The sequence below is a fragment of the Halteromyces radiatus genome, assembly GCF_025201355.1.
Source record: "Halteromyces radiatus strain CBS 162.75 chromosome Unknown BX664scaffold_3, whole genome shotgun sequence".
NCBI classification, from domain to species: Eukaryota; Fungi; Mucoromycota; class Mucoromycetes; order Mucorales; family Cunninghamellaceae; genus Halteromyces; species Halteromyces radiatus.
The window spans coordinates 704,412-720,708 of NW_026251689.1; the positions used below are offsets into that span (position 1 = coordinate 704,412).

Consider the following 16,297-nt stretch of genomic DNA (forward strand, 5'->3'; position numbering starts at 1 on the left):
AACCATAATAGAAATGTCTAGTTCCTGCATATTTATCGAGGCAGGGACTGAAAGGAATAGTAATAGTATGCCTTTTGATGAAAAAGAACAGATGATTCCGCAATCAATCTAAATATTGGACTTAGCCCTGACGACAGAATGCCAACCAACGAAAAACCACATGATCAAACCATCATCAGCTGCGTTCAGTTATAACAACAACAACAAAAAAGAAAAAAAAAAAAGGAAAAAATAAAACTTGTATTTAATCATATTCTTATTTTTTTTTTCTTTATTATTCAATCATATATATATATGTAAAGAAGTATGATCATATTCAAACTCTGGGTTTGAAACTATTGGCATTCTCCTTAAAGAAGGCATCCAGAGATCGAGGTGTTTTACCAGTAAGGAGACGAACATGAGGAATACAAATACTACTTGATGTATTGAAGATCCAATTGAAGTAATCTAAAAATGTTTGTATTTGTAAATCTATTTCAAAATAAAAAATATAAAAATAAAAATAGAATAAGTGACCCGATAATAATAATAAAAAAAAAAAAAGAGATTTGTTTATCTATATATATACCTGATGGAGGACCAAATATATTACTGCGATATGAATAAGAGCCGAAATCATCATAATGCATACGATAACGATCCCTTTTCAATCGAGCATCAAACCAAATATCCTTTGGTAAATATTTCAAATAATATTGTAAATCCATGGGTCGTACTTGAAGAAAACGATAAGATGAATAGTGAGTGGCATTGATCAAGCTTTTCATCAGCTTTTTCCCATTGATCATCCGAGGTCCAGTCAAAGTGTATACCTGTCCAATGTGTTGATCATCCAATGCATCTACAATCTTAGTTATATTATTTTTTTGTTGTAGTAATAAAAGTGAAGCTACTGATTCACACACATCCAATATATCAATAGGACAGAATTCAGTAGTTGCATCCATTGGTAAAGGAAAACTACGATTTTTTTCAGTATAAGTAGTCCATAGATGAAAGTATTGTTGAATCCAATCACATCTATATAAACACAACAAAAAAAAAAAAAAGATGATCAATGATAAACAAATAAAAAAAAAAAAAAAAAGGACTTACCTGAGGATTGTCCATGCACAGTCAGCATTATAAATTTCATTTTCAACCAATGCAAAATCACTCAATGATGAAGTCAAGTTAGAACACAGAGCGCCAACATGAGAGACAAGAATAATAGATTTGATACCTGATCGAAGAGCCACCTGACAAAGTCTTTTAGCATGGATTACCCTATCTTTATTATCCCCAATCACAAGTACTAAATGATCCACATTTCGCATTGCCACTGAGAGTTGATGAGGATGATGATAATCTACTTGATGTACATCAATATCTTGATTCATAAACTGTTTGCATGGAATCAAATTTTGACAAAGTACTCGTAGCTGGCTTCGAATATTTGGATCATAGGCGAGATGTGAAGTTATACAATGTCCAATATATTGATCAGCATTTGATATCAGTAACATTAGAGTAGATAAAAATTTGTTTATATATAAAGTAGATAAAATGAAATATATGTATAAAAAAAAAAAAAAAAGAGAGAGAGAAAATAAATAAAGGAGAAAGATTTGATTTATATACCTTTTTGATATCATGTCAGATGTTCACGTACTTTTTTTTTTTTTTTTTTCATTCATCCGTTCCTTTGTTTCACCGCATGATCAACCCATCGCCATATTTGTTTCCCTCACATCAGCGCAGACCTTTATCCGCCAATAGTATATCAAATCATTCCAACATACATATCAAAAAAAGAAAGAGTTTGTTTCATCATTGTACATTTCAACTTTACGGTTACTACGACGGTCAAGGAAGAAATTCATGCAAGAGCGTCATCATTAACATGACAACTTGTACATCCTTCTTCATATAGTAAATTCCCCTTTTTTTTTTTCTTATTATCATCATCTTCTCATTGTTTCAACTACTTTTAAAAAATTCTTCATTATTACCTTGCAGAACATCATTCGATATCATCATTGCTTAGACTATCCCTTGAAAGTTCCCAGTCTATTGAATAAACAGTAAACAAAATAATGCAGTTAATAAAGCCTAAAAAAAAAACCATCAAGATTTATAATTTGATAATGTTTTCCTGCTGAGCTTCATGCAGATAATAACACACCAAAAAAAAAAGAGGCTTTTTGTTGAACGTTGTTTATAATATTTAATATAGAGAATATATTGATGACTATTAACGGATCATCTTATAAAAAAGAAACAACTTGAATATATATATAAATGATAATTTCAAAACTAGTAAAAAGATGTACACGATGAAAGGCAATAAGTGAATAAGCGGTGTTGAAATTCTGCGCAGTCTCTCAATGAAAAAAAAAAAAAAAAAATCCTTGTCTTTTTTTTTATTTTTCTCTTCTCTCACTGTCTCTTTACCCTCTAATTATCGTGAATCTTCTATACCTATCACTCTCTCTCTTTTTTTTTTTTAAAAAAAAAAGAAACCATTATATATTGTATTTTTCAAAGAAAAAAATATATTTAACTTAACAGTTCCACTCATTATACGACTTATGGACATTAATCAAGAATCTTGCACTCATGAAGTACAATTCAATAATCTGTGTGCCTTTTGTGGATTGAACTTGGAACAGTAAGTCATTATTCAAGAAAATGTTTCTTTTTTTTTTTTTCTTTTTTATTCAATATTTATTTATTTTATTATACAGTGCAGAAGATCAAACAACTCAAGTAGATATCACTCATAATCGACCTGGTTTGACTGTTTCTAAAAAGGTACGTTACCATTATTACTTTGATAAAAAAGTATACATGCTTATATATATATTTATTGTTTATTAGGAAGCTGAACGATTAGAACAAGAAGATGCAATACGATTACTGAAAGAACGTAAACTTATCTTGGTAGTTGATTTAGATCAAACTATTGTACATGCTACTTGGGATCCTACAGTACGAGAGTGGATGGACGACGAAACAAATGCAAATCATGAAGCAACAAAAGATATACGACAATTTGAATTACCCGAATCACCTTTAGTATATTATTTAAAACTAAGGTAATATAACAAAACTCCTTTTATATTGATTTTACTCAAACTTTTATTTTCTTTAGACCTGGTGCTTCCGAATTCTTGACAAAACTATCAAAATTATATGAATTACATGTATATACTATGGGAACTCGACAATATGCTGATGCTGTGGTTAATGAAATTGACAAGAATCATACTCTTTTTCAAGATCGTATTATGTCTCGTGATGAAAATGATCGGAAATCACGATATGAAAATGGAAGTAAGTTTTGTTTATATTTTGATTAGTAGTGGAAACTAAATTTTTTTTTTTATGTTTTTAGGCTCTACGAAGAAATCACTCGATCGATTATTCTCTAGTGATAAATCTATGGTTGCTATTGTGGATGATCGTTTAGACGTATGGGATTATTCTCCTCATTTGGTGCATATTAAGCCTTGTATGTCTAATAATAATAATAATAATAACAATCCACTTTCAAACTAATCAAAAAATAACTGATCTGATTTTTTTTATTCTATTAACAGATGTCTTTTTCAAAGGTACTGGTGATATTAACTCTCCTTTTGCAAATAAAAAGGTAAAAGAAGAAACTCGTCATTTTCAATGAAATGAACTAAACTATATATATGTATATATTTTTTTTTCTATAGCAATCATTAGCACAACAATTAAAGGATGAGGAAAATGAAAAACAACCTTTGATTGACGGCACAAGTAAGAAAATAAAAAAAAAAGAGGGAAAGAAACAAAGAATATATAATTTAAATTTGATTATATGATATAGGTACGAAAGAAGACATTGAAAAGGAGGTATCAGCTGAATTGGAAGAACAAAAACGAGAACAAGATGCTTTGGCCAAACAACAACAACAAGAAAGACCGCTAGCTCAAAAACAACGTGAACTTGGTGCTTCTCATCAACCAGTCTTAGTAGATGATGACAGAGTTCTATATAATAAACTTGAAGTAAGAAACAATAAAATCAAAATGATGGGAAATACTAACTTGGTTTTAATAGATGCTGACACAAGTGCACAAAAACTTTTATGAAGCTTATGATCGTGAAATCCAAAAGAGAGGCGACATCTCTCCTACTACCAATCCATTCACATTAATACCTAATATTGTGGATTTTATCAATCCTTTCCGAAAGCATGTTTTGGCAAATGTTCACATTGTATTCTCTGGTATGATCAAATTGGATGCTGATCCGAAATCATCTCATTGGTGGAAGACGGCAGAATCATACGGGGCTACTTGTCATCTTAACTTGTCATCAAAAGTCACACATTTGGTTGCTGCAAAGGTAAAGAAAATAAAAATAAAAAAAAATGACACAAAATTGTAACTATAATACGTATTTTTATTTTATTTTATAGGCTGGTACTTCAAAAATGATGGAAGCAAACAAATTATTCCCCCATATCCGTGTTGTCAATCCAAATTGGTTGGTTGATTCTATCAATCATGAAGGTGCTCAAGATGAATCCTTATACCGTCATGCCTCAAATGAACCTCCCTCTTCTCTTGGAAACTTAAATGGAAATGATGATGTAGCGAATCCTGAATCGACCCCTTTAGATCTGGAAGATGGTGCATTTGACAATAATCAATTGGATTTAGAAGGTGTGGATTGGAATGAAGCTGACGACGAAGTAAATGAATTCCTCAGTGATAGTAGTGAAGAAGACATATCAGATCAAGAAGATGAAGATATTATGAACATGTAAGACAAATTATATGAATATAATTAATTTATTAATTTATTATTGACTGTTTATCTCTTGATAATGTTTTATAGACATTCTAAAACACTAGGAAAACGATCCCATGACGATGAAGTGAATGAATCTGAATCGGACGAAGAATCAATATCATCAAGCAAGAAAAGGAAAATACTGTATACAACGGATGATACCAACACAATAGATAAATCATCATCATTAAATGTGGATCAAGAAGGTTACTCAACAGGCGACGAACAGTCAGTAGATGCAGATGATGATCATCATGATAGAGATAACAGTAACAAGATGTACAGTAACAACAATAATAATAGTGATGACGATGATGATGATAGCAGCGACGATGATGGATCAACTGAACTAGATGATTTAGCGGATCTATTGGATGAACAAATGGATTAAGTTTTATTGTAGTATCAGATTTGCCCTCCTCCTTTTTTTTTTTTTCTTTTTACTTGTAGTTATTTCATTTCTTTGTTTATTTTTGCTCTTTACTTTTTATTTTATGTCATTGTCTTTATATATATATATATTTTTACATTAATAGTTTTGAAATTTTTTATTATCATATTTTTTTTTGTATTATATCATCAAATAAAAAATTTAAGGAAAATGAAAGAAAAAAAATCATATGTGTGTCATATATGTTTGAATTCTGTTTGACCTTATGTTTGAGCTGCTGTTGTTGAATATATCGAGAGTGGGCCAATCAAATCGAGTGCATGGTCAATTTGGAACCAGTTTCTTATTTTACTATTTCTATCCTATTTTTCCCCCATTTTTTTTTCCCTTCCACCACCTTTTTTTTTTTTTTTTTATATATATATACATGTATAGTTTTTTTTTTTTTTTCTAAAACCCGTTTGTTCTGCAGATGAATAACGAAAGGCAACCATTACTGGAACATATTGATTGTTCTAGTTATGACACTATTACATTTGGGGTGACAGCGGAAGCATTAGAAAGTTTAGTAGAATCAAAAGATAAAGACTTGTTAATTGAAATGGGAGGAGTGAAAGGTATTTGTCATCGATTAAAAGTGGATACTCGTACTGGATTATCTCCTGATGAAGGTGTAACTCATTCTTCAAAATTACCCTTTGCAAGTCGGAAACGGGCCTTTGGTGAAAATATTCTTCCTCATGCTCCTTCAAAAACTTTCCTAGAATTATTATGGTCTGCTTACAATGATAAAACTTTATGCAAGTGTCAACAAGAAAAAGAATAAATGATAAAAAAGGACAGTGATTAATAAAACTCTTATTTTTTTTTTATTTGTTTCTAATGAAACAGTCATGCTGACAATAGCTGCTTTTATCTCTTTGGGTATTGGTATATGGAAAGATCATACTGAACAAAATCCTCCTGATGAGCCTAAAGTCGGATGGTAAAAAAAAAAAAAAAAAAATAGGAGTCCCCTTCACCTAATTTTTAATTTTTTGTTTTTCTTTCCATCTTTTTCTTTTTTTATTTATTATTTATTATCCAAGGGTTGAGGGAACAGCTATTATTGTTGCAGTGTTAGTAGTTATATCAACAAATGCCATCAATGACTATCAACGCGAATCTCAATTCAAAAAACTCAATGCTAAGCACCATCAAAATCAATATATCAAGGTTTTAAGGGGTGGAAGAGTACGACGACTTCATGTACAACAACTCTGTGTAGGTGATATTGTTGACTTGGAACCAGGTGATGTGGTACCGTTTGATGGACTCTATTTATATGGTCATGACTTGGCTTGTGATGAATCTGCTTCTACTGGTGAATCAAAAACGGTGAAAAAGCATAGTGACAACCAACCAGGACTTTCTTCTGTTGAATGTGATTGTTTCATCATATCAGGTTCAAAAGTACTTCAAGGTGTAGGACGTGTGGTTGTAGTAGCTGTTGGTGTGAACTCTTTTTTTGGCAAGATATTGGTCATGACGATAACTGCAAACCATCAACAACAAGTTATGACTCCATTACAACAAAAACTTGGTATATTAGCAAATCAAATCGCTTGGTTTGGATTGGCAGCAGCTATTGTGATTTTTTCTGTTTTGGTGATCAAGTTCTTTATCATGGCCTGGTGGGATCATTCTCTACCGGATAATAGTACTATTGCTGTCTTTCTTATAAGTACTATCATTGAAGCTATTACGATCATTGTGGTGGCGGTTCCAGAAGGTTTACCAATGGCAGTGACTTTGGCTTTGGCTTATGCAACAACACATATGCTGAAGGAAAACAATCTGGTTCGAATATTGGCAGCATGTGAAACTATGGGTAGTGCTACAGCTATTTGTTCGGACAAGACAGGTACGTTGACGATCAATAAGATGACTGTTGTACAAGGCACTTTTGGTGAAGCTTCTTTCGATATGAATGATGAAAACTACAACTACAACTACACCAACAACAACAACAACAACAACAACAACAACAACAACCATGAAAATGACGGCAATGACAATGAAAGACCTCCTACGCTTTTCAATCAACATCATCTTTATCCATTTACAGATCAAGTACGGCAAATCATCAAAGAAGGTATTGCAATCAATTCGACAGCATATCCAAATCAAGACGATCAAGGAAAATGGCAATATATTGGATCTCAAACGGAATGTGCTTTATTGGAAATGGTGGATCAATGGCAAGATCTATCCTCGGTGGAAGATTGGCGACATAATGCGATCATGATCAAAGTACAACCTTTTTCTTCTCAACACAAAGCAATGAGCAGTATTATTCAGCTTACACCACATTCGGCACCTAATCCATCCAACTCTCTTGAAAACAACAAGTACAAGGAAGACATTATTTATCGATTACATGTAAAAGGGGCACCTGAAGCTATCTTGGAAACATGTACACATTATATGGATGAAGAAGGACAAATTCATTTGTTAGAACCGGAAAATCGAATGATATGGGAACAAATCAACAAAAGATATGCTCAACAAGCTTTACGAACAATTGCATTGGCTTTCCGTGATATGAAACCAAGTGATTATGATCTACTGGTCAGTGATTCAACTACAACAATAACAGGGACGACACCAATGTTCGAACATCTGATACTATTAGGTATAGTCGGTATACGAGATCCTCTTCGACCAGGTGTAGTAGAATCTGTCATTGCTTTTCGTCGCGCAGGTGTTTCTGTACGGATGATTACAGGTGACAACATACATACAGCCAAAGCAATTGCAACCAATGCTGGAATATTGACTGTGGATGGTGTGGCACTAACCGGGGCTGAATTTCGAAGGATGACTGAAGAACAACAATGTGATGTGGTGCATCGGTTACAAGTACTGGCAAGATCTACTCCTTATGACAAGATGACTGTAGTGGCAAGATTACAAAAACTAGGACAAGTAGTGGCGATGACAGGGGATGGTACCAATGATGGCCCGGCTCTCAAACTAGCAGATGTTGGATTCAGTATGAACTTGGCAGGCAGTGAAGTAGCAAAGGAAGCTTCCGATATTATTCTGATGGACGACAACTTCAATTCGATTCTCAAGGCACTATTATGGGGACGATCGGTTAATGATGGTATAAGTAAATTCTTGACCTTCCAACTTACGGTGAATGTAGCAGCTGTTCTTTTAGCATTGATTAGTGCGGTGACGTCGGAAAGATCTGAAAGTATTCTCGGTGCTGTGCAGTTATTATGGATCAACCTTATCATGGACACTTTGGCGGCATTGGCATTGGCAACGGAACCACCTACAGCAGCTCTCTTGGATCGACAACCTATTCCAAAAACAGCACCGGCGATTGATGGTGGTATGGCGTATCGTATTGCAACTCAAGCTTTTTTTCAAGTTGGTGTTATATTGATTATTATGTATCGTAGTCCTGTTTGGTTTGAATTGGATCCTCTTCAAAAACATGATTATTTGGTGATACGTACTTTGGTCTTTAATACATTTGTATTCATGCAATTCTTTAATGCTATCAACTGTCGACGTGTGTATGGAACTACTTTGAACGTATTCAGTCATTTGGAACGGGATTGGCTTTTTCTGGCTATTGAAAGCCTGATTACTATTGTACAGGTGATGATTGTGATTTTTGCTGGATCTGCTTTCAAGACAACACCTCTGTCATCTACGCAATGGATAGTCACTGTATCTATTGGATTCTGCTCCCTTCCTGTGGGTTGGCTCTTTAGTGCTTTGGCAAAAATACCTCACTTTCAACAATGTGGATATCGATTTTGGCATACCCTTTTTCCATCCTACGAAGATGATGATGACCCAACCAAAACAATGACAACAACAACAGCAACACTATCAAATCGAGATGATCTTTCTTCGACAACTGTATGAAGGCTTTTATACGTATATTTTTTAGATGATTGGATAGTTAGGGTTGTTTAGTGGGATCGGCTTATTATTCGGTTTTTATTATTGTATGATTATTATTATTTTTTTTTTCTATTTATTATTTTATCAATTTTACAATAAAGTTTTTTTTTTTTTTTTAAAAAAAAAAAAATGATATATGTGTATGGGGTCCTTTTATCGGAAATATTTTTTTTTATTGGATGATTTGTCATAACACCTATAGAGAGAGAGAGAGTGCAACGTTTTATCTGATCAAAGGAGATAATAGGCTGTGAATCCTATAACTGTCATCATCATAGAACCAGCCACTTTGATGGTAGAGGCAGCACTAGTGGTAGGATGGGCAGTAGACGTACCAGAGCTAGCAGATGCAGCAACTGAGGAACCAGAAGATTTGTTGACGATACCAGAAGCACTGGAAATGATAGAAGAAACGGCAGATTGGACAGTGCTTGCAATATTTCCGGATGTAGATGATGATAATGATGATGATGGTGATGGTGATGTGACGGCGGCGACAGGGGAGCTGGAGGTAGTAGCGGCATTAGCAGCAAAATCATCCTCATCCATTTCCTCATCATCGGTATTTTGCTTGTCATCATCATCGTCATCTTCATCCTTTTTATCCTTCTTCTTATCCTTGGCTTTTTTCATTATATCATTTTGTTCCTTGGGGATATTTTCTTTCTGATCTTTTTTACCAGGAGGTAACTTTCCATCTTCATCTTCCAATTCATCATCATCATCATCCTCTTCTTCTTCTAAGTCTTCTTCAAATTTTTCTTCATCCTCTTCTGTCTTCTTGTTGGTTTCTTTGGGTTCCACATTTTTTCGATCATTTTCGGCATTTTCTCGTTCTACCTTGTTCTTGTTTTCATAATCAGGGCTTGCTTCCTATTTTTTTTTTTAAAAAAAAAAAAAAATCAAAGAGATCGGCTTTAGATTTCCTTTTTTGGTACAGGATTCTTTTTTTTTTTTTTTATCTTACAAATTCAGGATCTTTCACCATCAACGTACCAGTTACTGTTGTATAAACAGTAACAATGGATCTTGGTGCTGGTGGATGATTTGATGAATCAACTTCACGGTTTTTGTTCGAATCACCAGCTACAAGAAAATAAAAAAAAAAGTATGGAAGATTTAACTCGTTGTTATTCAAAAAGAAGGAAAAGTTTACCAGAAGCGGCAAGAGCAAGAGCAAATGTAAGTGTAGCGATAGATAAACCTTTCATTTTATATTTATTTATATGATAAAGAATCAAAAAGAAATGATATTACAATCAAGAAAATAGAAATAATAAAAAAGACAAGGCTTTTAAACCAATAGTGAACAAATATTCCCGATGGAAAAGGTATGTTCCTCTAGTTGGATTAAATTGAAAGATCTTTTTACTGATCTGAACTAGTTTGAAATTACCAATACTTGATCAACCTGGTAACATCGTTTATAACAACAGTTTCTTGCGGTATGTGCCTAATAAGTAAATCCAGGATTAAATGCGTGATTTATTTTTAAGAGACCTTGCTGATTTTACAATCGGTAGTAAGTGATTAAACATCTATAATAAATGATTGATATGGTGGTTCCTATACTGTCGTATGTTTCTCATGAAGGTGATTATTCCGATGATATGTGTGGATGGCACATACTGCACATTAGATGCATGCTCAACGTTTTATTTCTATTCAGTGGGTATCGTATTCCAAATAAGGTGACGGGGTCTCAATTTTGTTGCTGTTATTGGTTTTGATGGAAGGTCCTTTTTTCTATTACTTTCTTTCTTTCTTTCTTTTTTTTTTTTTTTTTTTTAACAGTCAACAATAATACAATGGGTATCCCAACTCACATGTCACCAGAAGAAGCTCGATATAGACAAGAAGCTCAAGAGTTAATGCAAAAGCAAGATCAATTACTCATTCGACTACGCGGCTTGGAAGAAGAACTACAAACACAAGGTATTGGGATGGATGAACCTTTGATTGATAGCCAAGGTTATCCTCGGTCTGACATTGATGTAGCAGCAGCGCGACATACACGCAACCAAGTATACCATTTAAGAAACGATCACAAAAAGGTAATGGCTGAAATAGAAACGGTTTTACATCAATTGCATCAAGTCAGTAAACCAAGAACGAACGATCAAGAAAATCAACAACCATCAACAGCAACAACCAATGATAGCACTAATCCAGCAACATCCCTTTATCCTTTCGCTAAAGTTAATGCGGTATCACCTGATTCTCCTGCCTCAGAAGCTGGTTTACGTTCTAACGATCTTCTCGTACAATTTGGAAATATCACAAATGCCAACTTCCAACAATTATCTTCTCTAACTTCGGTAGTGCAAGCATCTTTGAATCAACCTCTGGAAATCAAGATCATGCGAGGTCAAGACACGCTGACGTTGACGTTGACACCAAGGAATGGATGGGGTGGTCGAGGGGCATTGGGATGTCATATTTTACCATATACAGCATAGTTTAGTTTTATCGTTGTAGTTGTAGTTTAGTATAGTTGGCCATTTATCAATAAAACATTCACATATATTTTTTTGTTGTGAATTTATTGGAACTAAGTTTGTAGATCTCTCATAAAAAATGCTGCAAAAGTAGATTGAATCATCCAACTCCGTTTCAATCCTTAGTGATGCCAAAACGTTAATATAATTTCATACTTCCAATTCATTGATTATAACGCACCAACAAGAACAACAACAAGAAAAGCATCAATAATTATCAATTGTCTAATGACTTGAAGACTATGAGAAATACATAATTAAAAAATAAAAAGTAAAAATATGAGGCTCATGGTATATAGAAACCCAGAAATCAAAATAAGGTTCTCTCCAACGAGTCTAAAATATGCTCCAACAATTTTTTTTTTATTATTTCTCTTTCTTTACAAGAGAAAACCAAGCTTTTCTCTTTTTTTTTTTTTTCTTTTTTCTTTTTTCTTTTTCTTTTTCTTTTTTCTTTTTATTTTTTTTCTTGGATAAAAAGAACTGTATCTACCAGCATTGTTACCTTGAACAGTATGGAAGTGGGAAACGTATGAATAACTAGAATATTTTTTTTATGACAAGGCTATGAACACGTTTTTATTTTTTATATTAGGATGGAAATACATTGTTACGCCCTACAGGTCCACTTCTTTCAAATTTGGCCATCATCTTTGTACAAGCCATCGCATACACTCATATTACTCGTCAGGAAGCTTTGGTAAAAAAAAAAAAAAAAAAAAAAAAAAAAAAAAAAGTTTATTAAATAGTCTTCTTATACTTGTTCCTTTTTCTTTTTTTATTATTATTTTATGTATGTATGACTTAGGACGTTATTGGTTTTATGTTATCAAGTCACTCTCGTCTTGTTCATGAACAATTACTGGCATCTTTTATTCGACTTGGGTTACTTGAACGCATTCCCTCAACCGCTTATTACCGAATCCTGCAGACCAACGTTTGTGGAATATTTACCCCTATTTCTCACTGTTATTCCTCTACATGCAATCATAGTCGTCCATGTTATTCCCCTACTTGTCCTCACCAGACGTCTGACCTTGACCTTTTCAATGTAAGCCCATATATATATATATATATATATATAGTTATATTTGTAGTCTCTCTTTCTTAACTATATGTTCCTCTGACTTTCTGCTAGGCGACAAATTCTTGGTTACAACGTATTCCTCAACAGATTCTTCAAAAAACTCATCGACATGAACTTTTACGACAAGCCGCTGTTGTTGACTTACTCTCCATGGAACAAAGTTATCTTGCCGACCTACTTGTATTAGATGAAATTTATGCCAAACCTCTTTCCTTGTCACCATGCATTCCATCAGCAACTCGCAGCTCATTCTCCGTACTTTTATTTGGAAATTATCGGTCGATCATCAAACTTCATCAACGTTTTTGTACTGAACTTTTACAACAGCGTCAGAAATCGAATCAACTTTTATTTGGTAATGTGGGATATACCGTTCAACAACATATCCAAGCATTAATCGACCCTTATATTCAGTATACTGGCAACCATATCCGATCATCTTATTCCTTACGTATGGAACGTCGTCGAAATCCTCAGTTTGCTCAATTTTTGGATACTCAGAACTGTCAACCTCGTACAAGACGTTTAGATCTAGGTCATTTTTTGTCTGCACCAACTTTATGGATTGGGAAATATCGGATGCTTGTGGAAGCTTTAGCGAAAAGAACAGCAATTGCTTCTGAAGATAAATCTATTCTTCATCAATGTGTTATTATGTTACAAGATCTACTTTCTCGGATGAATCAAGCTGCTACCCATGCTGGAAATGATGCAAGGCGAGATCACATATCTGCTTCCCTGGCTCATTCACTTTCCTCTTTCTCTTCCTCTCCTGAAATGTCGACTCTAACCTCTCACCAATGGATGTTTCCGGATGATGCAAAATTATTACGTGAAGGAAAAGCTTGGCTACGACGATCCTCGGGAACTCCTATTCCTACTACTCCCAATATGGTACAATGTCACATCTTTCTTTTTGATCATATGCTTTTTATCGCTCAAGAAAGGATGGTCGACGATATGGAAGAATACTCCTTGTTGGTCAAACCTATCCCATTAGCAGCCTTTATCTGGATGGACGATGATCAACATAATAATTACAATTCATCATCACCTTTGATTCATCGCATTTCTCGCCACCTCTCTTCAAAACTATCCGCTAAATCATCAACTATTTGGTCAACATTACGTAAGAGTCCTTCCGGTTCTTTTTCATCTTCTCCTCCTATCGGTAATTTGGCTAGCAGCAAAAGTACGCCTACAGTTGCACTTCCAAACACTTGTCCATCTGGAAACTCGCGAATACGACAACGTTTACGTACCAACCGATGGTCATCCAGCTCAGTCTATACTCAAGCATCTTCGACAGCATATTCATCTTTCTCAGCACAAAATCAACTGAATCGGCGGCAATCTGTACCAGAACTTTCGCTTATCACACGTGAACCGACAATGGCTACAAATGGAGCATCGAAGACAGCTACATCAAACACTCGCGGTACAATTAAAAATAAAAGAATTAGCATCTCTCCTTTGACACCTATTGATGATAACCAACAATCAACACCATCATCATCGTCATCATATTCGTCAACATCATCAGCATGTGGTATCACTGGGCAACATGATCCTTCTCAATCGTCATCCTCATCATCGAATATCCTTATCAGTACACCATCACCATTAGAAAATGTTGATAACAATTCACCATGTCTTAGGTTTAGTCACGCAGGATGGATAGGATCACCTTATCGTCTAGAATTTGATGATAATTTGGAATGTCAAGCTTGGAGAGATGTCATTGAACAACGTCTGGTCACATTACAATCATTGTGTTCACTCTGTCCGATTTGGGAACCATCTGGCTTAGTTTTACGAAAGATGACACCAACTACTCAGCAACAACGACAAGATGACTGGCCATCCTTCAAGAGACTATCTTCATCTGCTTGGTCACCTATCCCAGCAGCATCGATGCCACCGTCTTTATCAACATCACTGCCATCCCGAATAAGATCCGATCCAGAGGAAGGTTTAAATCAAATGCAAATCCACTGTGCCCTACATTATGGTAAAGTAAAAACATGTGTGTATTTAATTGATCAAACTTTTATTTATTTATTTATTTATTTGTGTGTTAATAGAAACAACTCTAGGCGAAGATATGATAGCACTTGGAACACAGGATGGGGTTTGGATTGGACCTCAACATCATTTGGAGGACGAAAATGATATGATCGACAAACGACAGCAAAATAGATTCACTCAGATTATTCCTACGCAGGCTTGTCATGGATTGGTATTGATTGAGGATATGTTGGTGGCAATGATTTATAACCCAAAGCAAAAATACACCCTAGCAACATATCGTTTACTTGGAGAAACAGATGATAATTTATCTCAAAGTAGGAAATTGAAGGATCCATTGACGAATCAAAATAAATGGTCTATTGTCAAACGGGACAGTGTGATTTCTATCTGTGTTGGACGTCTCTACCAACAATCAGTATTAGTCTATTTGACTCGATATGGATCTCATATTTTGGCTGTGGTAGCTATACCCAAATCACAATCTCCATGGTTCAAGAAAGTTAAGGTAACTGGCGGGAAAGCGAGTGGGAACATTCGGCATATATGGATACTTAAATATTTTTATTACTATTATTATTATTATTATTCATTAATCGACTTTTTTTTTTTTGAATTACTAAAAAAAAAAAAAAAAAAAAAAATAGGAATATACTGTCTGTTTGAAGGATGCCAATAATATATATCTCCACAACAATACGATATATGTTCAATCCAATAAATATGGTGTAGAAAGTATTGTACCAAGTCGAAAAAGGGAAACCACCGTACATTGGCAGCGTCTATTCGAATCTCCTTGTATCAGTTATCTTCCGCTCTCAAATGACCACGGCTTAGTAGTTACTTCAATAGGCGTCCGACCCGTTTACCTTCCAACAACAACAACAGTGCCCAAGAAGCTACAGTCATTTGATTTTGAATTACGCATATCATCTGTATCCATGGTATATCCTTATTTGATAGCATTTGGTCTTTCCATGATAGAAATATGGAATGTTGAATCGGTAAGATGGGTGGAGATGATTGCAATTGGTGAACTTTTTTTTTTTTTTATTAATTTCCTACTTTTATTTTTGATAGGCCACTCTTGTCCAAGTAATACATTCACCAACTATCCGACGTTTATATGACTCTACTCAATGCATCATCAACAATAAGCGACAATCCGATCATCCAGTCATATTAGTGGGTCCTACATCTTCTTATTCTCCATCCTGGGATAAATCCAATAAGCCGATACCTTTTCGCATCTATAAACTGAAACTAGATGACACTTTTTCTTTCAATAGTTAGATATCTCTTCTTCTTTTTTTTCTTTTCTTCATTCTTCACTTTTTTTATACATACATCTACATGCATTCAATTCATTTTCTCTGTCATCCTTCCATCTGTTTTGCTATACTTCATTGAATTTTTACACATCTTGTATTTTCCATACAATAAAGAATATCACAATCAAAAAAAAAAAAAAAGACAATTGTATTTATTTCACTATGGGAAAAGATCTGAAA

General features: G+C 34.2%; 6 protein-coding genes across 6 annotated transcripts; 4 read left to right on the forward strand and 2 right to left on the reverse strand.

Annotated features, from left to right (window-relative positions):
* Positions 1-238: 238 nt before the first annotated feature.
* On the reverse strand, positions 239-1,573 carry BX664DRAFT_327983 (uncharacterized protein). Its single transcript, XM_051544525.1, has 3 exons — positions 1,099-1,573; positions 572-1,023; positions 239-474 (listed from the first exon to the last, which is right to left on the reverse strand). Exons 1-3 carry the CDS (start codon positions 1,506-1,508, stop codon positions 317-319), a joined length of 1,020 nt encoding a protein of 339 aa, XP_051401179.1. The 5' UTR covers positions 1,509-1,573; the 3' UTR covers positions 239-316.
* An 857-nt stretch (positions 1,574-2,430) lies between these two features.
* Positions 2,431-5,430, forward strand: BX664DRAFT_327984 (uncharacterized protein). Its single transcript, XM_051544526.1, has 11 exons — positions 2,431-2,653; positions 2,730-2,796; positions 2,863-3,080; positions 3,137-3,318; positions 3,380-3,496; positions 3,585-3,637; positions 3,711-3,774; positions 3,845-4,026; positions 4,079-4,366; positions 4,440-4,786; positions 4,862-5,430. Exons 1-11 carry the CDS (start codon positions 2,574-2,576, stop codon positions 5,205-5,207), a joined length of 1,944 nt encoding a protein of 647 aa, XP_051401180.1. The 5' UTR covers positions 2,431-2,573; the 3' UTR covers positions 5,208-5,430.
* A 227-nt stretch (positions 5,431-5,657) lies between these two features.
* On the forward strand, positions 5,658-9,223 carry BX664DRAFT_277197 (PMCA-type calcium-translocating P-type ATPase). Its single transcript, XM_051541356.1, has 3 exons — positions 5,658-6,007; positions 6,099-6,192; positions 6,296-9,223. The coding sequence occupies exons 1-3, from the start codon at positions 5,680-5,682 to the stop codon at positions 9,132-9,134; spliced, it is 3,261 nt and encodes a 1,086-aa protein (XP_051401181.1). The 5' UTR covers positions 5,658-5,679; the 3' UTR covers positions 9,135-9,223.
* Positions 9,224-9,329: 106 nt separating this feature from the next.
* Positions 9,330-10,384, reverse strand: BX664DRAFT_371553 (uncharacterized protein; the record flags this gene model as incomplete). The annotated part of the gene is made up of 3 exons (XM_051548657.1): positions 9,330-10,046; positions 10,141-10,259; positions 10,330-10,384. 3 exons carry the CDS (start codon positions 10,382-10,384, stop codon positions 9,405-9,407), a joined length of 816 nt encoding a protein of 271 aa, XP_051401182.1. The 3' UTR covers positions 9,330-9,404.
* A 569-nt stretch (positions 10,385-10,953) lies between these two features.
* On the forward strand, positions 10,954-11,728 carry BX664DRAFT_327990 (26S proteasome non-ATPase regulatory subunit 9-like protein). The gene has a single exon (XM_051544527.1). It carries the CDS (start codon positions 10,982-10,984, stop codon positions 11,630-11,632), a length of 651 nt encoding a protein of 216 aa, XP_051401183.1. The 5' UTR covers positions 10,954-10,981; the 3' UTR covers positions 11,633-11,728.
* A 353-nt stretch (positions 11,729-12,081) lies between these two features.
* BX664DRAFT_327991 (uncharacterized protein) lies at positions 12,082-16,252 on the forward strand. Its single transcript, XM_051544528.1, has 7 exons — positions 12,082-12,201; positions 12,267-12,371; positions 12,480-12,722; positions 12,810-14,769; positions 14,843-15,294; positions 15,434-15,790; positions 15,867-16,252. Exons 1-7 carry the CDS (start codon positions 12,187-12,189, stop codon positions 16,077-16,079), a joined length of 3,345 nt encoding a protein of 1,114 aa, XP_051401184.1. The 5' UTR covers positions 12,082-12,186; the 3' UTR covers positions 16,080-16,252.
* The last annotated feature ends 45 nt before the right edge of the window (positions 16,253-16,297 follow it).